Raw genomic sequence first — 23,893 nt, 5'->3', positions numbered from 1 at the left:
GAAACAAAAATAAACAATACAAAACAACCGAATTACCGGAAAAAATCAAAACTAACACGAGGAAGTCGATTGTTTATCCTACAGTCGTCATTTTGACATAGATCACCTGTTTTATTAGATGTAGTCAAAATCAGCTGAAAATGGGCGCGGTGGGGTAAATAAATATATTTGCGATAAGTTTCTGTGTTGGATTATTTACCTCATTATTACCAATTTTATTGAGACATGGCTTCTTAAAGAGTTGATACTTAAAGAAGTGTAAAATTTTTCCCTAGAACGTGGATCACTTAATGTAGGTAAGCAGTGAATTTAGTGTGAAAAACAGCTAAAATGAGTAGGATTCTGACAATGATTCGTCGATTGCTTACCCCAGGACCGTCATTTTGACATTGATTGCCTGATATAGCAATCTGACGTCAAAATCGGCTGGAAATGGGTGCAGTGAGGTAAATAAATACTTTTGCGATAAGTTTCTACACCTATAGTTTCGCAACAAAACGTCGTAGGTAATTTTAGTGCTCAAATGAATGTCTTGAGCGCAACAGTTTATTGGTTAGTTTAAAAATCTCTTTGTACATTGAAGACAAATAATAGGAAAATTAAACGCAATTACAAAAAAAATAATTATTATAATTGACTAGCAACGTTTATCATCAACTAAGAATTTCAATTATTTACAATATATTACACTAAATATAGTTTTACTATAAAATTCAGAACTACAATATCTGGTCCTTCGAGCCTTCACTTTCCGACTCGAAGGACCAGAGTGTATAATTTTTAGTGTTATAGTTCAACAAAATACAAAAAGTAATTCATTTCCAACAAATTATCTATTTTAACCAATAAAAAATATTAAATAGTTTGTAAAATATTATCTAGCGCCTGTTTGGTATTACTTTCTGGAAATATTCTCAAAGCATTCCTTCCATTAACAATAAATTCTTCTTGTAATTCTAAAGATTTTTCTATTCCTTTCCCTCTAGAAACGATGTTTCTAATTCTATTGTAATTAATACTATCATCTTCAACATCTACCATAAGATTTTCATAGTACTCTGGGTTATCTTGAATATGGAACATGAGAGGAGCGTTAATCAAACTAAAAGATCCATTTCGTCCAGAATTGTATTGAGATATATCCTTTCTAATTTGTAAAGCTAAAGCAATGTTTCTACCGAATAAATACCCAGCTTTTTCCAGTTCTTCTGGATGATCAGCCAACATTAATGACGCCTACAATTAAAATAACATAAAAAATCCTATAAAATTGTTGATATTGATTCTAGTAAAATTACTTGGCAACATTTTCCTAACAGGGTACCACCGCCCAAAAGATGCCTTAAAGTCCATTCAGCCTTAACATTACCCATAACTTCTGACATCTTCAATAAATCTTTTTCATACGAATGAGGCAGTAATGGTTCTTTTTGTTTAGCTAACGGTGACGCTGGAATAGGTCTGTTTTGACTTGAATAAAAACATATCACAAATTAAGAATCGAATTTACCACCTATATACTTAGGTACATTTTAAAAAGCCTTATAAGCAGATTACAAAAATAATCATTCAGAAATTGATACTAGCCAACTAACTGAGTATTAGTTCTCCCTGTCATGTCATATAACAATGTCATAAAGTCAATGGTGATATGGATATATAAAAAAAACTTATAAAATAGGTAAAAATAATAAGAATCTTATTAAATATGGTCAATAAAAGCAAGCTACTCCTCCTAATTTGCTTCCTTTGGAGCCTTTGGAAGCACCTCATGAGAATAAATCTAGCAGAAACTGAAAAGTAGACAAGAAAAAGAAATTCATGATATAGCCCTTTCAGATAAATGAGTATTGGTTCTCCCTGTAACTTCACAACAAAAAATGACGAAATAAACTCAATGCTGATATGGATATATCAATAAAAACTTATGAAATAGGGAAAAATACTAAGAATCACATTAATTGAAGTTTCTGAAGTGGATAAAAACAAGCTCAACCTTCTCATTTGCTTACTTTGGAGCTTTTGGAAACTAAACTTGGTGAGAATAAATCTAACAGAAACTGAAAGGTCTAAGTTATGTGGACAAGAGAAAGATACTCTCTTGGTCTAGTATTGGAATAATAAAATTCATAGTGAAACAAAAAATGCTTTAGACAAAAAACTTCTAGGAGTGGAGATTATATAAATATAGTGGAGACAAGAGACCTTAATATTTTACAGAATAACAATATATAATAATAAATAAATAAAATAGATGATGGAATATTTTTAAATAAAAAAAATTATTAGCGAAAGTTCTGTAGTGTTAAAACTTAATCCCAATCATCTTGAAATTATTTGATTTTTTTCAAGTTTAATTGTTTTAATGGTAGAGTCATGATCATTTGTTTGAATACATAAGATTCGCCATTGAAAATTATATAATTACAAATTTAACATATACATATAATATTTGGAAAAGAAAATAAATGAAATATAAGGAATCCCCAACCAGAAAGTGACGATATGAATAAAAGCAGTGAAATAATAGTGAGCAGAAAATATAAACAATGATAAATGAAGGTTATAAAGAGAAATTTTAAACTTACCTATCTCTTGGTTCAATAAAAGAAGCTTCAGTTAAATCTCTAAGGGAAGTAGATACGAGTTCATTTACAGGATGGCACTTTAAAGCAGCTAATTCCTTAAAACTATTACTCAATAGGTAGTCACCCGTTAATAGTGATAGTTTATTACCGAAATGTAGATCATCTTTGAATTCATCATTGGATGATATATTTAAAACACTATTGTGAATTATGTTGCTTGTGCGTACCATTTCTGTTATTTCAGCAAGTACTCTTTGGCTATGTAAAATACCTAAAATTGTTATTAAATTTGTAAAGCATGAAACATCCACTATACCTACACCAAATATATAGAATAACTCAATAAGATAATTTAACAAAAATTGTATGGCACCTTGGTATTCTTGTGCCAGGCTTTCTAGATTCCTCTACAAAATTACAGAACTCCTACCTCTGAAATACTTTATATCAGTCTCCCAAAATATTGTTCTGGGATCAGTGCTATTCGATATTTATACAGTTGATCTACCAATGATAACAGAGTGACAGTAACATGAAAATCCAGAAATGGCTTTAAAAACAACTAGATCAAATCTAACAGAAGTTAGAAAACTGTAGAAATGCTCAATGTGTAGACTATACACTAAAAAGCATGTCTATTCATAAAACAACAGTATGGAACTACTCGGAGTAGGAAGTACAAAATACCTACTTGGTACTTGGTCAAACACAAGACAACAACAATAGACTTACCGTTTGAATATTCATTGCACAGTGATGTATCTCAAACTATTTTTTTGACATTAATGTTCAATTTGTAAGTGTAGTTGTTTTTAATCTCACTGTCAAAAGTTCTATTCCTTTTTTAATTTGAATTTAACCCAAGAATAATTTCAAACTTTTTTTACATTTGTCATATTTTCACTTAAGCACAACCATACTTTGTTTACAAAATGTATAAAAAAAAAGCCTCTTGTAAGCCCCCCTAGACCTAAGGATCAGGGGCAACTTAAAACAAGTAGATGTTGATGCAAGGCCCATAATTATTATACAACACATTAATTTAATTCATATTAACTCATATTCAAAATGGAATTAAACATTCCAGTTTTTCAAGGTTTTTATATGGAAGTTCATATTTTGTTTATATATTTAAGTGAAAGTTGAAATTGGACTCTTAAGGTTTCTACATAATGAACTTGACAGCGTATTCATTACCAAATTGTTCAAAGTACTGTAAACAGAAGACAATGATGATAAAAATCGTTATTATAATGTTTTTATTAAAATAAATGTGTTTAATCCTGATATAATATAATGGCTGGCCATACAAATTAATAACAAAGCCCGCAAAAGATCTTGCTGGCTCCACTCCTACTTTTGTTTAATAAACTATTATTGCATATTAATGTTTCAAAAATACTCACCAGCATTTATATCACAGTCAAGTTTAGAAAATTTATTACTTAAACCACCAGCTTTGGAAATCAATAGTACTAGAAGGCCCCACGATGGAGTTTCCTTATTTAAAAGTAATTCTCTGCAAATAAATATCCTATAACTTATACTGAATTTAATAAAAATACAATAAATATACAAGATGAAGAATTTACTCGCTTTTGTGCAAACATTCAACCAAATAATCATACAAATAACTTACAGCTTTAGTTTTTTCACATTCATCAGTAGGGTTCATGCCAGCATGGCGACATAGCAGCAATTGTCGCCAAATCATCAAGAAATGTCGCCAAAATCATACACATCGACGACAAATTTGTCGCCCAAAATATTTTTAAAAAAACCTATGTTTTATATTCACTGTGATGTTTTTGCATAAAAGAATTTATATATGCTGTAAAAATATGTATAAAAGTGTGTATAGCATGCATATGTTAATTTTTTTACTTTTGTCTACCACGTTATATTTTTGGACCACTAAATCATAACTTAGGTGGTCTTTTTGGACCACTAAATTTTCATTGCTGGTGTGAACCCTATTTATCAGCATTTATACTTTTTTTCCTTTTGATATCAGGCCAATGTCATAAAGTAGAAATTGATCATAAATATAAACAAGAAGATTATATTCATTATATCATATCTACAAACAAGTAACTGTAATTTATAAACAAATATCTTACCTTGCAGTATTCACAAGTGGATGTTTTGTACCAATTAATTTTTTCAAATGTATGGCTACATTTGCAACTTCGTCATTCAATAACCACCTAAGATTCAAGAAAGACGTTGGGTAACCTACTAATTTTTCAGCTTCATTCACAGCTCTATCACTTTGTTCCATAGATTTTGTACTTAATTTATGGGAATGAATAAACGTCGCTCTATTTATACCACATATTTTGGAAACATTTTTTAGCTGAATACAAATATTCATTTTGTTATTTAAAACGATTCTACACAAACTGAAAATTAAGTGCCAATGTCTGCAAAAGTTAAATTACGTCTCCTTCAACTTGCACATTGTTTTTAAACAAAACTTGATTTGAAGGTTATAACACATTGTGTTGTCAGTGGGTATTAATTATAAATACCAAAATTAGTTGTATATCTATCTCAATTGCTTTGTGTGAAACAGATAGAGAAGCCCACATTCAAAAGTCAGTCGATGATTGGTATATAAGGAGCCACTATTAATATTCATATGCAGTGTTGTAAAATTTAGTCAAATAAATTCCTAATATTCTTCATACAATATCGACCTTTTTTATAAACATAATATTTTCATGCAATAATGTATACTATATAGTTAAATTTATTATATTCCTTTCTATTGATATGCATCTACATTTTTCTATATAATGTGAATAATCGCTTTCAAATTTTTACCTACATCAATTGTTATAGAATGATCTTTGATGCAAAAGTTAATAAAAATAATCTTTAATCACATTTGTAGATGTTGCTTCGAAGAAAATTGATGCGTTTTTATTTATTATTTTTTATAAATAAATTCTTATTATATGAAAATTGACCTGAAAAGTTCACAAAAATAAGAATAGTCTTTGTAGGAGTTGTTTGGAAGAAAATTGAAACTTTTTCAATTATTATACTTGTACTAGATAATTTTATTAGTTTTCACAATTACATAAGAATTTAAGGGCTGAAATTGCATTTGACAAATAAAATATTGGAGTATCGGCAACATGGGCAATATTAATTAAGAAGCCGTATTGCCCGCACATAGATGCCAGAGCTCACAATTTCATACGCAATCCCACGATATTCTAATTCTGACGATTTTTTTAATTTTTAAAATTATACATATTGTATCCATAATACTTCAATACCACTGATATAATTACATGAAAAAAAACTAAATAGTTATACACTTTTCTCGAATGGGAAGCAATATTTTTTCTACTAGCGAAATTTTTATCAAAATACAGAAGTTTAATTGTAATTTTTCTTATAAAATATTTTATATATTTATTAATATTTTGAACATTTTAATCAATATTAGCATGAGAAAATAATTTTTACTACATAATTAGAAAAATAAAAAATAGCATCAGCGCGTCTTGAACCTGGGACCTCCAGCATGTGAGCCTCGTATTCTAGCCACTACATTACGCAGACCTTAATAATACGTATAAAAAGTTTTACGCACTCGAAAGTGTGTATATAGTGCGTACTTTACGCACGGTAACAGAGAAAATATTTTATGATATGTACAAGAAGAAAAATTCAGTATCCAAGAGCTTTCGAACAAAAAATGTAAACCACGCAGGGAATGCCGTTCCTCGATTCAAGAAAAGGATCCCATAACATCACAATATTTTTCGAAATATTTATGTCATTTATATTTGACGGTGTGAACTATTAACTATCACCTGAAGGTGAGCTTTCTAGTATTCAGCGCTAATGCCGAGTGGTTTCACAAGTAAATCTTAACAAAACCCAGCTAAGAAATCGCCTTAAAACTTCAACGTTGGAAAGAACCTTCGTTTAAAATAGCGTTAATTGCTACAACTTTACAGAATTAACAAATAAATTTAATTCTACAGCGATGTACCCCTAAAAAAAGTGATTCAGATTCGAACTGAATAAATTTATCTTATGAGATCTCCTAACATTATTCCATACACCATTCCTTTGTTAGGTATTTTAAATTTTGAATTTCAGTTCATTTTACCAAGTCAGTTATTGTTCATATTTTTACAAAAGTAGGTAAATAAATAGAATATTTCTTTTTTTCTATTTTCTACTTTCATTCCCACTCCAGGAGTTTCATTTAAAAATATTTAGGATTTTAACTTCTAACCATCTGGCATCCCTGTGCCCACAGGCAAGGATGATACTGATGACGTTGAAGAAGTTGGATTTTTCCACAAGTACCGGTTTATAGAAAAACATGGAAACCTTGTAAACATTTGGCAACGGGGTCAGATTAATATACAGAAGTAAATAAATTATAATAATGGTTTTTTAAAATCCGTTTCGTTAGTTGTAACTGTGCTTAAAATGAAAATCAGATTCATCAGCAACCACCTGTACCTTTACGCCACTAAACTATTCTAACTATTATATCCTGGATTTTTTGTAATAGCACTTATATATGTATAATAATAAAAAAATTATTTCGACATTTCTCATCGTGGAATGAAGTTTTTTAAAACGAAAAGTTCTCAGACTAATTAAAACTCAGTGACTCAGCATCTCGAAATTACCATGAACATTTAATTGTGTTAAAGAATCTTACAAGTACAGATACTGTACTTATAAATTTAATTTAATTAGACAAAAAAGTTGCTTATGAAATGGTTTATTATGAACCACTATAATATTTTGTTGTGGGAAACTGGAGAATTAGTGGTAGATTCTAGCTATACAAATCTGCTTTGCAATATATTCTGCATACAGGGGAAACTTTTACTATGTGAAAAAAACTTGAAACAGTTCGATTTTTATTCTTACATTGACAATTTACAGTAAGAAAATATCATCCTCCAGCACCCCCTCTGAATTATAATCATGTCGTGTGGCACCTTGTTGGAAATGGATTTTAGTCCTCTGTTCAGCAATATAAAGTTTTTTTGGTAATTATCTAGATTAGGTTACACCTCTCCGATTTCGTTAAAATTTTAGTATGTCATAAAGAATGTTACGCTGAACAAGAATATGTATATATAGGGCACGGAAATCATCCCTCCAGGTACTTTTTTCCGTTTAAAGAATCAAATAATTGTAATGATTATCCAGTGATTGTTATATTCAAATTAATTGTTGAAACCCAACTTAACCTAACCTAACCTACATACTTCTTTACAAAATGAAATACAATCACAAGCAGGGGTTGCTGTTATCGAAAACTCTTCCATGATATTTTCTTGATGAGGTGGTTGTCAATAAATAAAATAAACGATGATTCTACATACAGTTTGTATATCCATTAAGTTAAGTTAGGTTAGGTTAGGTTAGATTAGATTAGGTTTCAACGATTAATTTGAATATTACAATCACTGAAAAATCATTATTTAATTATATATATACATATTCTTGTTCAGCGTAACTTTCTTTATAACATACCAAAATTTTAACGAAATTGGAGGGGCGTAATCTAATCTAGATAATTACCGTTTTTTTTTCAAATTTGATGCAAACATAACTGATAGAATTAATTTTTAAGATGTAAAATTTTGATAATGTATCCATAACAAAACTTTTGGATTTTGGAATTCTCGTACACCATTTTGTATGACATCAGGGGTTCTTTTCTTGATTTCTTCTGTTATCCTAACTTTTAAATCAGCATTATTGTCTGGTCTATTCAAATATACTTTAGAAAAAATCAGGTATTTTCGTATCTGTTCTGCTAAACATCAGGGAAAATCTTTGAGGATACTAAAATATTAGTCAAAAAGTTAAATAAACAATTAATATGAATCTCGTAGGTTGCCGTCATTTAGGTATATGAAGTTACCGAAAGATGAAGAATAGACATTTCAATTATGATTGATTGTGGTAATGAAACACACATTCAAAAGAAGGCTTATGAAATTTTTAATAATAAATACCCTGGTCAACACGTTTCGCAGTATACAGTTCGCAAAATTGAAAAAAAGTTTCGTGAAACTCGACATGTAAAAAATACTGAAAAACTAGGTAGAAATGTTCTGAAATGTTTCTTGGTCCGAGCCTGGGTTGACAATAAATTGCCAAGGCTGGGATACCCAGGCTTGGCCCAAGCTTGGGTAATCATTGGTATGGCCAAGGCTGGGTCAACTAACCTTGGCTCAAGCCTGTGTGGACAATGAATGGCCAAGGTTGAGTATCCCAGTTTTGGTCCCATCTTGGGTAATCATTGGTATGACCGAAGCTGAGTTAAGTAGCCTGGCCCACGCATGGGCCTATACAGGTACGCCGAAGCTAGGCTTCTCGGGACTGGCCCAGGCTTGTCCGCTTTGTCAACTGTGGGGTTTCCTGTATGGGTACTGATCAAAAAAAGTTAGGTGTACTTCTAGAGATTGAGGAAAATCCGTAAAAGATAACTCGAGAAGGTGCCGCGAGAACTTGAGAGAATAAAGAAAAATACCACCCTTATAAAGTTCAGTTGGCTCAAGACTTAAATGAAGATGATCCTGATAGAAGGCAACAATTCTGTGAATTGATGATTGACAGAATGAGCGCAGATTTGCGGTTCATAAGCAAAATAATTTTATCTGATGAAGCGACATTTCATTTAAACGGAACGGTTAATATATAGTAGATATTGAAGCAGAGAAAATCCTCACTGGATGTGTGAGGCTCATACTCTATATCCTAAAAAAGTGAACGTTTGAGCTAGTTCATTAATAATAAAATTATTGATTCTGGTTAGGATATTGGTGAGTTTTATCTATACTTTTTTATTAACTTCTTAGTGCCTATATTACAAAGACTTTTTCCTGACGTTAATCATCCAAATGAGATAGATCGATCTATTTATTACCAACAAGACGAAGCTCCACCGCATTTTCCATGTACAATAATTTAAACGAGATTTTTCCCAATAGGTGAAATGGAAGACGTGGAACGATCGAATGGCCATATAGATCCCCCGATTTGACTCCTCTCGATTACATTTCTTGGGGTTATTTAAAATCCAAAGTATATTTTGATAGACCAGATAATGTTGCTGATTTAAAAGTTGGGATAACGGAGGAAATTAAGAAAATAACCACTAACGTCATACAAAAAGTTGTACGAGAATTCCAAAATCGCCTCGGCTGTTATCAAGAAGTGAATGGTGGTCATTTTGAAAATTCAAAATTCAATTGTAAAGTACATTGAACAATACTTTATGAATATTAAGGGACATTATCATCTTCATTTTTCGTAAAGCTTTGTGATAGGGACATTATCAAAATTTTACATCTTAAAAATCAATCAAAAAAAATAAAAATCAACTGTTGCAGTTTTTTTTCACATAGTACATAATAACGGTACAATTGTATTTATTCCGTACAAAAGGACCGCATTGTATGTCTTACATCACAGGATATGTTTAATCATTTTTAGTGATTACAAATTAACGAATTTTGATAAAAAATTTGCAGTAGAACTTTTCTAAAGAATTTTTGAGGTAATTGCCTATAGAGGATAGCAAATTATTGTACATACGAAAGTTATAGATAAAGGAAACAAAAAAATTGAACACAGGCATTTTTAATCAGCACCTATATACAGGGTGTCTCACAATATTTCTAAGTGCCTCATTGCAGAGTATTTATGTATATACATTGAAGAATCTACTTTTTTTGGATTTTATATTAATGTAGAAGACATCATTGATATTAATTTGATAGTTCTTTCACCATATGTTGACGATTAGATAAATTTCTGGTGATTTAGAATGTTTAATATCCTGTTGTACATCGTATAGTTAATGGATTTTGTGTATAATTAAATTATCAATTAATGAAATCCATCGGATATACAACTAGATCGTTCCTCGTCGTTAAATGACTCATTTCCGCTTATAAATCGCTTGCATCACTTGTAAGGAATTGTCACATTACGATAGACCTGTGCTTCCCAATATATCAGCATTCTGGGTCAAATTTTCATTAACTATTTAAATGGAGTTTGTAAAATTTCGACTCTAATCAATACATTACTGCATTTTAGACTATAGGTTTAGGACCCTAATACAGAAATAATATAATGAACCAGAGGACAAAATACTAAAAAGCAATAGTCATAATTTGTTAAGCAATGGATGAAATTGGCAATGTTGCCAAATTAGCTAAATGACGATAATTGTAGAATTTTCCTTGTCAACTTGTTATAAAAATAAAGCTTAGTTATTCCAAACACACCCTATTGAAAATGCAGAAATACTCCCACTATCAAATGGGCGTTTCAATCGGATTCCAAATAATTTTTCCATATCATATAATGAATTTCCTTGTCATTTTTTCTTATAAGAATCCCAAATTAATCAAATCAATTTGTTAGAATTGGACATGAGAAAAGTTATAGACTGTAATTTTCTCTTCCATTCCAAGATAGAATCTATCAATTTCTCTAGTCCTATTTGTTTCACTGATCCTTTCTACAGAGAAAGTCCGAGAAAAAAGTAGGATACGGAATATTACCCAAATTAATCTTCTTGTGTGATCAACTACCTTCCCATTTCTCTATCTGTTCTGCAGAATGTTATCTCAAATTCCAATATCTTTAATGCTATAATCTGTAATCTATAATCTTCTATGATTCCCAGAGCGCAATCAATTCCATATCTATCTTTCTCTTCATCCTTCAATCCCTTCTTAAAATAAGGGAACTACTTTATGATTTGTATCAACCAGGAAAAGATATTCGAATCGACTGGATACCTGGACATCCTCGTATTGAAGGAAATGACAAAGCAGACGATCTCGCAAGTTATCTTCTCTGTCCGACCCCATTCAGATGTGATCCAGCTCATTAAAAGTAATATCAATTTATCGACTCTCCGAGTTAAGAGCTAACTTATCCAGAAACTTGCATAAAATTAACAAAATGTCCTTCGATCTATGCCATTGCGGCGAAAAGCAAGACCTATCTCACTGCTTCTTAAATAACTTTAATATTTACTCTCTCCACAGTTATCTGAAGACTACGAATAGAGCTGACGGTCCAATTATCAGACCTTACCAAGCAGTGAAAACATAAAACTTTTATCAAAATTTTTATTAGCTTCACACATGAAATTATGATCCTAGAGCCTGGTCAGTATTAGCAATTCTACAGCGTATATAAAACATAATACTACATACTTACCCATAAATAGATAGAAAGTTGGATAAAGTCATTAAAAAACAGGCTGAAAAGCCCTGGAAACTGAGGCCTTTCCAAACTTAAGATGAAGAAGAAAAAAATAACCGTCTGAACAGCCGATGTGTACTATTAACATTTCGCGTCCATTTTTTAATGGTGGATTTGAACCAGTATATAAATTCTGTCTTAAACTTGAAATAGTTTCAACCTGCCAATCTTTATTTGATTTATACCCCTCGTTTTTATAACCAATTATCGACTTCAGAGACTGAAAGTAAACTAAAACTTACCTGATTTATACTAACTTTTCCCAACAATAAACCTTCTCCCGTGAAAATTAATCCCAACCTCCTAGGCGGGAATTTATTCCTTGTCTATAATCTTTAATATCAGGGTTTTTGACTTGTCCAAGACAAATAAAAGACCGAAAACTTGTATTAGTCCAGGTACATTTATAACAAATTTTAGGAAATATGATTATACTGTAATAATATTTAAAATGATCGTAGTTTTGTATTAGCAATTGGGTTTTATTACTCTCTTACTACTATTACGAAAAAACTTGCTAAATGGGTCCTTAGTCCGAACCTGTCCAGCTACAATGAATTCGGCGAATTCGCGCGGCGCAATTCACCTGTTTTTTATAAATGGCGGAAGCGCCTTTGATGAAATTTTTATTATAGAAAACGGTTTATTTTGAGTATTTCTTTTAAATAATTTCTAGGAAAGTCTATTTATTTTGTTTATTTTTGTTCTAGAGCTTTGTAGAATTTTATTTGGGTATATAAATGATTTATGTAAACGCAGTTTAGTTAATTTTAAATAAATAGTAGTAGTGAAAAGAACGAATTAGTAAAAGTTATCGCAGAAATCATTTAATTAATGTTTATAAGTAAATTATTATAAGTTAAGTGTAGTGTATAGTGTGTAAATAAATTGAGAAGGAAAGAAAATGTTTATTAATTCACCCCACTAATGGAAAGAGTGTAAATAAATATTATTTAGTACAACTGGTACCATCAATCGTCCAAGCCTTGTTTTTTTATAGTCAAAATCGTCTGTTAATTTGTTTTGATGTTGAACGATTTATAGAATGAAAACAAAATTTTATGTCTCACATTGTATCATCACTTTCCCATTGATTTCATTTGTACAATAAGGAGAACAACAAAATGTTGACTTTAATTGCCGTGTAGATATTAATTAAATTTACAAGAAACGACAATGTTAAATGGAAGTCGGTATGTATAAAAAAAAACGAGTGTAAAAAATCCGTGATACATGACAACCATAAACTTGACATTAATTTGTTCATCTCTCGTGTCTCGAATTCTATCGGCCGTGAGATTTACTGATTACTGACGAAAATGGAAGTCTCAACATTCTTGTTTTAAAAAGAATAGTTTGCTTAATTAATTTGTAATGAGTTTTAAATGTAAAAACAATTTGAAACATCGTATTTAGATTACTATTAGTTTGAGTAGTTACCATATTTGAAGGTGCAATAAATACCACAAATTAATACAGGTCGATAAAAAAGATACTTTAGTTTGCTGTTTAATGTTTCATATTAGCCCAGACATTTTAGGTAGATTTAGACAAGAATTTCGGAAATTCGAGATACCCAGCTATAAAGTCGTTCAAACTTGTTCATTTGACAATATTGTAGAACATTAAATTCTCTACAACTTTTGTTTCAAAAATTTTTTCATACGGTGAATCGTTTCTGAGATAGAGGGCTATAAATAGAAAGGTTCGTACGATATAAAAGGGGCCCGATTGCCAGGTGTAATTTTCAACGTTATAAAGGAATTTCAGAGTTTATAGATTTTAAACAAGTTGTTTTATATTATTTCCTACTTGAAATGTAATTAGCATAAATAAGAATATAATTAATATGTAATTAAAGTATATCCCTTAGTGATTGTTCAAAGACAGAAATAAATTATTTTTGTATTTTTGAATTCATAGTTCATTACTGAAAAAAATATTTAAATATAATGTAATTGTTAACAAAAATTGAAAATTATTCATAATTATATATTTAGCAATAATATATCAACTTATAAGAGATCATGACTACAAGTTGATTTCAAATGGGATTCTAATCGCGCGCTCTCTGCCCTCTATCTGAGAAACTATTCACCGTATGAAACATTTTTTTAAACAAAAGTTGTAGAGAATTTAATGCCCTACAATATTGATGCTAAATTCAAATAGCGTAAAATCCATAGGAAACGAGTTATTTGCAAAATATGTGCAAAAATCGATTTTTTTCATTTTTGACCCACGATTTTTAAAGTTGCTTACATCGAATTATATGTGAGTTTTAAGAGGAGTTTTAGGATATTACATGAACAAGTTTAAACGACTTTATAGCTGGGTATCTACCTTATATGACTGGACTATATAAATAAATACACTTTGAAAACCTATATTTAATAGCAATAACATTTGAAAATCGTTTTAGTATTACCAATTTAGTTAGTAGTTATCAATTTTAGACTACAAACATTTCAAACTAGGTACGCTCGCGCTCTCCAGGGTTCCCAACTTAGGGGTTTTTCCCCAAATTCAGGGGAAAAAATGTGGGATAGGATGTTCTTAACGATTTTATATTTTTAGTGATTTTTATAACTTTAAATATTAATTCTTTTATAATTTAAATAAACAAAATTATGGGAAATTATTTAATATCAATACGTATGATTTAAAAAATCATAATCAGAAAATGATTTGTTACTTAAAGTTTTTGCTAATTTATGAATAAAGAATCCAAAAAGATTACGTTGCTGAATGAAATTCTTTATTGATTGTTTGAAATTTATTAATCGCTTAATGACATTTCATATTTTTAATGTATTATTTATTTAAATATTCAAAAAATACAATTTTTTGAGAAGGAATCCCTAGTAACGTTGAGAATTTTAGTGGTTTTTGATTGCAGATTTAGGGAAATACATTTTTGATATTTGGGAGCACTGTCGTCTGTTGAGTTGTAGCTGCGAACTTTGAGAAGATGGACATATAAAAAGTAGCTTCAGCTGTTACGCTATACGCTATCAATAAATTACGATATATTTTTGTTGGTCAGGCGTTGCCCAGAACGTACTACATTTTCCTTCAATATTTTTCTCTAGCCTTTTTTCAGAACACATTCAATTTTCACCAGGTCTCCAGCCCTTTCTCCAAAACATCTTTAAATCATCACCAAGTCTCCGACGTGTTTTACAGTCGGGATTGCACATGGATTTAACAGCTGTTTTTGCTTTGATCTGGGCACAAACACTTTTCTCTTAGACACAAAAACCTCAAACTTTAACTCATCACTCCATAAAACTGTTTTCGACTCACGTCTCACGCGTCCAATGTTTGTTATTCTTTGGCACATTCTGGAGCCTCCTAACTTTATTTTTACATCTTCAAAGAGGTTTTTTGTTCATTGCCACCCTTCCAAAAAGACCAGCTTCTCTCAATCTCCTTTCCACTGTAGAAGTACTTAAAGGCATCTCCCTAGATTCATTGATCAGAGCTGCTTTCTCTGGTCCAGAAGTTTTTATTTTCCGTTAACCATATTAAAAAAAATATAGATGGTTATTGTTTCACTTTAAATTCAATGAATTGCAAAAAACTATTTTCAAAGACCGGTTCGATCTCGGAAAAAAGATCGCAAGGAATATCGTCCACAAGATATACGATAGTTATTTGTGTGTGTGTGTGTGTTTGTGAAACAGCCTTTTTTCGATGGAAGTGAATATTGTATGCAGGCGAATGCAACAATCACATAAGCCTAAAAGAGGCCTTTACATACGAATAGTATAAAACATTTTTTCTACTAACGACTATTTATCAAAATACGGAATATTTTGAGCATCAAGTCCAAAACTTACTAACAAAACAACAGCCAATGCCATCCAAAAATAATTATTACCACATGAGACCTTAATAATACGTTGTTTTACGCACAACTGCTTAAAGTATGTTTCTTGTGGGTACACTAAAGTTTTACGCACTCGAAAGTGTGTCTATAATAACTACTTTACACACTCCATCTTTGAATTGATTTTGAGAGGAGGTGCTGTAAGAAAAATCTTGCTGTTATCTCTCCGCCCACGTGTATATTAACCCACGCTATGGCACTGACCCCTTTTCAGTTTATCGGTAATAAATCAAAAATTAACGGTAATAATTGATGTCGATTCCTAATGAGAAGATTCATGAAAACATAATATGTACTATCATTACTCAACACATTTATAAGTAACGAAAAAATTTAATGTAGTACTTTTCTCAATGATTTTCTATAAAAGGCTGTTCACAAATTATATAATTACATTAATTTTGCTACTTAATTCATATCAATACGAAATATGGGACATTTAGAATTATTTTTTTAATAAAAGTGGTTTGAAATACCCATTAATAGTCCAAGAAAATTGGTCCTAAAATAAGAATTCTGGGTAAATTTTTCATATTGTCAAGCGAAGATCGAAATAGTGTTTTAAAAACCAAAAAAATATAGTGACCGTTATTTGTTTACTATATACGAACGAATGTGAATTATTTCTTAATTGTTTATGATTGTATGTTAGTCCCAGCTAGCCCTGTGACACGTAGGAACGTGCTGTGATTTATACTTTGTGAACCAAGATATTTTTGTGAAGTTCGTATACGAATTGTTTGTGTTCTCGCAAATTCCGACCTGTGGGCTTTAAAATGGGCAAAACCAAGGACATGTCGGTTGAAACTCGTGCAATAATCGTAAGTCTTCATAGTTTAGGCAAAAATAACCGTACTATTATAACCGAATTAAATATACTTCGATATACTGTGGACTATGACGTGAAAAAAACGCATCCACCAGGATGCGTATTTGACCATACCAAATGAGAAACAGAGAAAATTGTGGCTCAACAAGGACAAAAACAAGTAGGGGCAATTACTTTCGCTAAAAGCGGTACTCTTGTATGCGCCTTCTTGCCTATGTTCGTTTTTCCAAAGCTCAGGAAACACACTAAATTCCTTTTCGTCCATTTTTCAAAATAACAGAAGTTGCTCCACTCAAAATGCTATAACTCACAAACTAATAGTAATGCTACGAACTCGTCCACTGACGTAGACCGTGAAGCCGGTTCTGTTCTATTATTTCAATAGAATATAAAATTTGGTGCATGCGGATACAATTCTCAGAAAGACCATTTACATTATGTTTTTATATACAGCGGCAATTTGTTTTTAACATTTTTAATAACTTATTTACAGTTTATTGAGGCCGTTATCATGAAATATATTATAAAGAAGGGCTTTTCATATATTTACGTCAAATTACAGATTTTGAACATTAAGAATTTGATTAAATTTTAAGTCTCTAGCCACTGTAGCAGTGAATAAATTATTGGATGCCATAGTGGACTTGGTAATAGAGATTATTTTGTGAACCTGAATTTTCTGAAGAAAAAACTAATAACAAGAAGAAGAAGTTAAAATTCTATAGGACTCTAATAAGGGCAATCGTAACTTAAGGCATTGTGATGACACAAAAAAATTTTAAGAATATTTGAGAGAAAAATTATCAGAAGAATATACTGAGGAAAATGGAATAACTTGGAAGAAGAATTATAAAGAAATGGGGATCCAAATCGATGATGACACCTGTTTATATACTCTTCAATTGGCAGATGATCAGGTAATATGTGCTAAGACAGAGATGACTTAGAATACATGGCACACAAACTAAAAAAAGAATACGGGGACTGCAGATGAACGTAGAATGTATAGAAGAGGATACAACTAGAAAACAATGAACTTATGAAAATATGTGAGTATTATGAATATCTAGGAATTATTTTTGACAAAGATGGAACAGAAGGTACAGAAATATAGAATAAAAAGAGCGAAAACAGTAAGTAAATCACTAAATGGAATACTGAAACAAGATAACAACGGGAGCTGAGGATCTACAAGAGAAAAAAAACAACAAAAAAAAATAGAAGCCACGGAAATGACGACCTGAGAAGAGCAAATAGAACGTCAAGGTTAGATCGAATCAGAAACGATACAGTAAATTGAGCTCAAGAAACAATTATAGAGTATATTGAAGACAAGCAGATTCAGTATGGGCACATGCAGAGGATTTGTGAATAATGAAGTGAATTCCACAGGAAAACAGAAAGAGAGGAAGATCAAGATTATCATATCGGGCAACGTTGTAAGAAGTTTAGAATCCGAATTTATTTATTTAATATATGGAGGAAATTGAATGCCACACCAGTCAGGTGTTGTTTCTATCCTGGTCCTCTCCTTCCGTCGATCTTTCCCGTCAGAATGACCTTGAGAGTTGGATATATCGGTCCTCGCAGTATGTATCCCAAATAAGATACTAAGCAATGAAAATATCGACCAATTAATTGAACACCAGAGATTGAGATGGTTTGGTCAGCTTCAAAGAATAGAGGACAAGAAAATCCTGAAAACCAAAACATTTAACAGTAAAAAAAGAATTAGAACGTGTATCAAATGGACTGGAATGATCAAGTTCACAAAGACTTACAAATAATGAATGTGAGAAGATGGGGAACGTTGATGAATAATAGACCACTTTGGAAGCCAATTTCACGTCGAGTTTTAAACCCAATTGGTAAGGTAAGCTTAAAAAATCGGAATAGTAAAAAGTAAATATTGGATTTATATAAATTATACAGGGTGGGTGTTCCGGGACTTGATGCAAAAAATTCGGGAGTAATTAAATGACATAAAACTCGTTTCTGAGTCATAAGACTCAAAGTTGCGAAATAAGAACTTATAAATAAGAATAGTTTCTAAATTATACATGAATTTTTAATGGATGATTACGTATGTCCATGTAGTCAGTGGCTGCTCATGTCCAATGGATAAAAACTTTTACTGGGACAACCTTTACATTCTAAAGATAGCAGAAATGACTTTTTAAGTTTTTAGTGTCATCAACAGCTCGACGAATCATCAACTCGTTTTGGATTTACTACATTTGTGTAAAGCTGGAAGACACTTTTTTCCTCTAACTTATAACATTTACGTAATTTTTTATCTTAAATCACCTTTAGTAAACGGTTTATCCTTCAAGTATCGAAATTCTGATTTACTTAAATCAAAAGTTTATTATAGTAAAAATGATATTAAAGAATTTTAAGGAATCTTGTAGTGCCCCACTCTATAATTCAGTTAGAAGCACTCAAACTTTGTCATTATGAATTTTCAGTGCTTCAGTATTCATTGAACCAATACGGGAAGTGTGTCGCTCTTATTTAGAAAATATTATACACGTGTATTTCATGTCGTCGTTTAAATTTCAATTTTAACACTAAGTTTAATATACAATTTGATTCCGTTTAAATAAGTTTTTGTTTTGTTTCTGATGTGCTAAAATTATATCTGTTGTGCCTGTTGGTTTTTGATTCATTACGATTCGATTACATACATTTACCAGGTAATATATATTTTTAATACATATCCGAATTAAAGTTCGAGGGAAAGAAGAAACAAAACATTTTTCCCATAATCAATTTTATTTTTCAACGACGTCTTCTTTTAGGTCTGCGCAAACTTTTTCTAGCGAATGCTTCAACTTTTTGAACCCTTCCAAAGCATTTCGTTATTAAATTTTTCAATTCATACCCGTATTAAAGTTCGATGGAAATAATAATAAAAATTTTTGAACTACGATTTTTTTAAGTACGAGGGTTGTTCGAAAACTTTCTGACCTAACAAAGAAACAAAACATTTTTTCCATAATCAATTTTATTTTTCAACATCGTCTTCTTTTAGGTCTGTAAACTTTTTCTAGCGAATGCTTCCAAATAATTTTATCCTTAAAAGAGGCATTTCATAATCCTAACTGGCACTTGAGCTAAAAGTTCCTTAAGATTAAAGGGCCCTTTAATTTAGTTGTTAAAGCGAAATGGATTCATAATCGATTTGTAACAGTTTCTAAAGTAAAGGCTCCTTTAAGGCGTTAAAAAGAGACAATACTCTGTCTTTTTCTAATATGTTTCGTTAGAAGAAGAAACAAAATGAAACGTAATGATTGTTATTTTGTCGCTAACTTTTCTTTTGACTTGATCGAGCTCAATAAACATGCGGCGTGCAGATTTTGCTGTACAGAGACGAAACTCTATCCACATTTTCTCGAAGTGTAAAACACTAAGGAAGTCCAGAGGACTACACCTGAAAGTGTATGAAATAGAAGACGAAGATCTCTGATAATTAAAGCCATGCCATATTTTAGACTTTTTAAAAGAAGTTGGATTGATGGATCAGCTGTAAACACTGGATCTCCCAGTATCGCAGCAAGAAAAGGGGATAAAATAGATCCTTTGGGTCGCAGTGTATACGAAACCCCAAATCCATACATACATGTTTTGAGATATTGAGATATAGATACTGTGAAACATTGACCAAACTCTGGCGAGCGATCTAGAATGGTCGAAGACAACGACAATGCTCGACCACACATCATTTATCAATTATAAGAGCTTTTGAAAAAATTTGTGTGTACTGGTTATGCCCTATCTCTCCTATAGTCTCAGCGATTATGATCGTTCTCTGAAGCTAGAGGTGGTAAATGCTTCAAGAGCGACAATGAAGTTCGAGTAGAGGGATTGGCGGGAGCCTCGACTTAGGAATTCAAAAGCTGGAAGCACTGTCTACAAATGTGTGTAGAAGAAAATGGAAAATATGTTAAGAAATAGATAACAGTGTAGATTTTTGTAAACAATACAGTGACCTAATTTTTGGTACAATCCTCGTAAATAGTGTTTATACGCAGGCGAAAAGTGTGCAATAATATCAAAAAGGCATTATATATCAAATATTTTATTGTATAAAATATTATGGTATAAAAAAGGAAAAACTAGAAACGATTCGATGATTTTAATGTACCTTTACAAATCGTCAATTCTATTTTTTGCTTTACACAGTTTAAGTTAAATTGAAATTACAAACCAAAACAAAATAATTATTTCTCTACGACGAAACAAGCCATTGTACTGAAACGAAAAATTGATACAGCTCGTAAAGTTCCAACGAATAATTTTTAATTGCAAAAACAAAAAAAATTGACACAGAAAATGAAGAAAAAATAAGACTTCGTCGACGACATCGTTCTGCAAAAATGAACTAGAAACAGAATGTTAATTTCAGTCATCGAAACAATAGTAATCAAATTTAGTTAGAGTGGAACAAATTGATTGTTGGGAATGTGAAGAAACGCAACAATAAACAACGTTATACACTTATACAGGGCCTTTTCCACTACATATCCATATAATAATAATAATGAAAAACTTTTTCTTTCCAATTCTTATTTCAAATACGAAATTAGGAATCCAAAATTAGATGTGGCTGAAGCTCAAACTTGACAAATATAGAGTCAAGTCAAGAAAATAAGTCGTCAAATTTGACAAAGTTTTAACGTCCTTAATATATTTTTTAATAGGAAGCTGGGTTTTTTACGTTATTCTATAAAGTTTGTTTATCTGCATTCATCTTTACATTTCCGCCAAAGAGTTAAGGACCTAACGATACAAGTTTTAAACAAAACGTCGCCTTCTCTGAAAATACCACACTATTAAGAAAATGTGAATTTTCATCACAATGCCTCAAAAATATTTCACAAAATTCCAAACGTCTGTATGGATCATCTCCAGAGAGTTCGTGAACAAGTTCAACTTCATATAGATGCAGTTTTTCTTGTTTTAGCGTGTGATCTATAACATCCTTCACTTGTACTATCCAGTGTTGAAATGTGGAATAAAAATCAATGCGTTGAGCATTTTTATACTAATCTCCATGTTCAAGTTTCATCATAGAGGTTGAACATGTAAATCTTAATGTCCAGACTCTCGGGAGACTTTTGGCACTACTGATTCAACATCGTTCTGAAAAAACATCGATATGTTAAAACATCGATATATTTTGAAAAATATCGATGTGCAAAAATATCGTAGATAAGAGCGATATATCGATGTTTTTGTCGATGCTTCATTAACGCATTGGATTACATTAAAACACATCTTACTACATGCACAATATTTATTTTGAATTTAAAAATCTAGACCCTAACAATCGTTTACTTAGGACAGACATGGCAACGATGGGAAGGTACTTTGGAAAGCTTAATGTTTTTGCCGATGTTTTATTTTTTTAATAGGATATTCCATTGACGCATTTGATTACATTAGAATACATATTACATGAACAATATATAATTTGAATTTAAAAATCTAGACCCTAACATCCTTTTTCTTTGTTGAGTAATGGTTGCTCCAGCTTCCGAGAACAATCGTTTACTTGGGACAGACGTGGCAACGATGGGAAGGTACTATGGAAAGCTTTCGAAATAGAGATTTCATATCGTTCCAAATACCAATGACATCTCTCTTTATTGGTATTACAGAGGATGAAAAGTACATTTGGTCCTCGGTTTCAATAATATAGCCCGATAGTGGGATAGCGGTAGCTGATGTTATTATGTGTTAGCTGCTTATAGTATTTCCAAATGTCAAATTCAGGATTATATGTATTAGATTCCGTGTCATTCCTTGTTGCAGTTCCAGGCTATCTTTTATATTCCCGTACATATTTATTTGTGTAATTCAATACTTTACTTTTGGCCACCGCATCTTTAAAATGCATGAGCTTAAATCTGGAATCAAGAGTAGTTGAGATAGATAGGATTGAGGAATGCGATATGAGATATCAAATCTTCTGGCTAGTTGTTTTTTTAATTTCTCTTTAAATTGAAGAATTATTTCATTGATGTTCACCAGTACTTCACAGAAACAGCTAGTTGGCTTTGTTTAGTGTTAAGTAACTGTCTCCAGAAAACTCTTTAATCAATTCCATCATTTCTTTGGTGCAATCCAATTCATTGCTTGTGACCATTGGTGGAGCTTCAGGTCGAGTTGAATGTATTGCTTCTACAATGGACTCAACTCCTTGAATCGTTGAAGTATATAAAAACAAGAGTTCCATTTTGTGCGAACATCGTGTATCATTTTATTTAATTGGCCTGCTTTCAGTCCCATCTCTAACCGTCTCTTCCGTAATTTGTCACTTGCATTGACGCTCCTTTTTATATACTTCATTATTTTCCTAACTTTGGTTATCAACTGTTACGTAGTCAAAAAATCGAATTATATTGAAACAAATTCACCTGAACAGACTGAAGAACGATGTTTGTGAATGTAGCGGACGATGTATCAACGATATATCGGTCATCAAAACATCGATGTTAACATCGTTGCTTATGACCGATACTTCGGTGTTTCACAAACGTCGATATATCGTTTGCATCCCTAATTGTGACTTGCCTTTGTTCGCATTAAGGTGGTCATCCCAAGTGATGGGCTCAAAAAATCGATTTTTTTTTCATAAATTGCTTTCTTAACATGTCTGGCCCCCCTTTTATACATATATACATTTATATAAGTTTAGACAAGTTTCTACAGGCTTAAACAGAAATTTCTATAATTATTGTTGACTGTTTATTAAAATTTGTTTCCAAATAAAACAGGACCTAAACGGCTTCTGTAATGTGGTACTAAACAGCGTTGATCGATGTTTATTAGACGATCAAAAGATTGCTGTGTTCTTTTCTTAACTGTAAGGCTTTCATAACAATGTTTCTTAATAGAAAACGACTTTTTTCACTATTAAACGCATCTTCTACATCAAATGATTGCCGTCATTTAAAAGGTAACACTCTCAATTAAATTTTTATAATAATAAAAACAAAATTTCAAGAATCGCAAGCTAAACTTAGATCCAAAAAACATTTTAAAATAATTATAACATGCCTTGAATACAACAAAGCGAACCGCCATTGTTAATACTTTATTTTCATTGATTTTATTAAGGTCTACGACTGAATAGACATAATAAAACTAAATGAAGCACTTGAAAACGTAAAAGTACTGAAAAAGTTGGTATTAACCAATAAAATATCAATTGTACACTATTTATCGCAAAAATTTATAGTGGAAAAGGACTAAGACACGATGATTCTCTCTCTACGAATCTAATTAATA

At 31.3% G+C, this 23,893-nt stretch overlaps 1 protein-coding gene across 1 annotated transcript; it reads right to left on the bottom strand.

Moving 5' to 3' along the window:
- Positions 1 to 609: 609 nt before the first annotated feature.
- On the bottom strand, positions 610 to 5,191 carry LOC130440847 (all trans-polyprenyl-diphosphate synthase PDSS2-like). The gene is made up of 5 exons (XM_056774217.1): positions 4,709 to 5,191; positions 3,995 to 4,107; positions 2,589 to 2,859; positions 1,299 to 1,470; positions 610 to 1,236 (listed from the first exon to the last, which is right to left on the bottom strand). The coding sequence occupies exons 1-5, from the start codon at positions 4,960 to 4,962 to the stop codon at positions 856 to 858; spliced, it is 1,191 nt and encodes a 396-aa protein (XP_056630195.1). The 5' UTR covers positions 4,963 to 5,191; the 3' UTR covers positions 610 to 855.
- Between the last annotated feature and the right edge of the window lie 18,702 nt (positions 5,192 to 23,893).

Source organism: Diorhabda sublineata, chromosome 2, assembly GCF_026230105.1.
Source record: "Diorhabda sublineata isolate icDioSubl1.1 chromosome 2, icDioSubl1.1, whole genome shotgun sequence".
Classification (NCBI taxonomy): domain Eukaryota; kingdom Metazoa; phylum Arthropoda; class Insecta; order Coleoptera; family Chrysomelidae; genus Diorhabda; species Diorhabda sublineata.
Note: the sequence above shows the minus strand (reverse complement) of the source record. Positions and strands in the feature narration are given on the sequence as shown.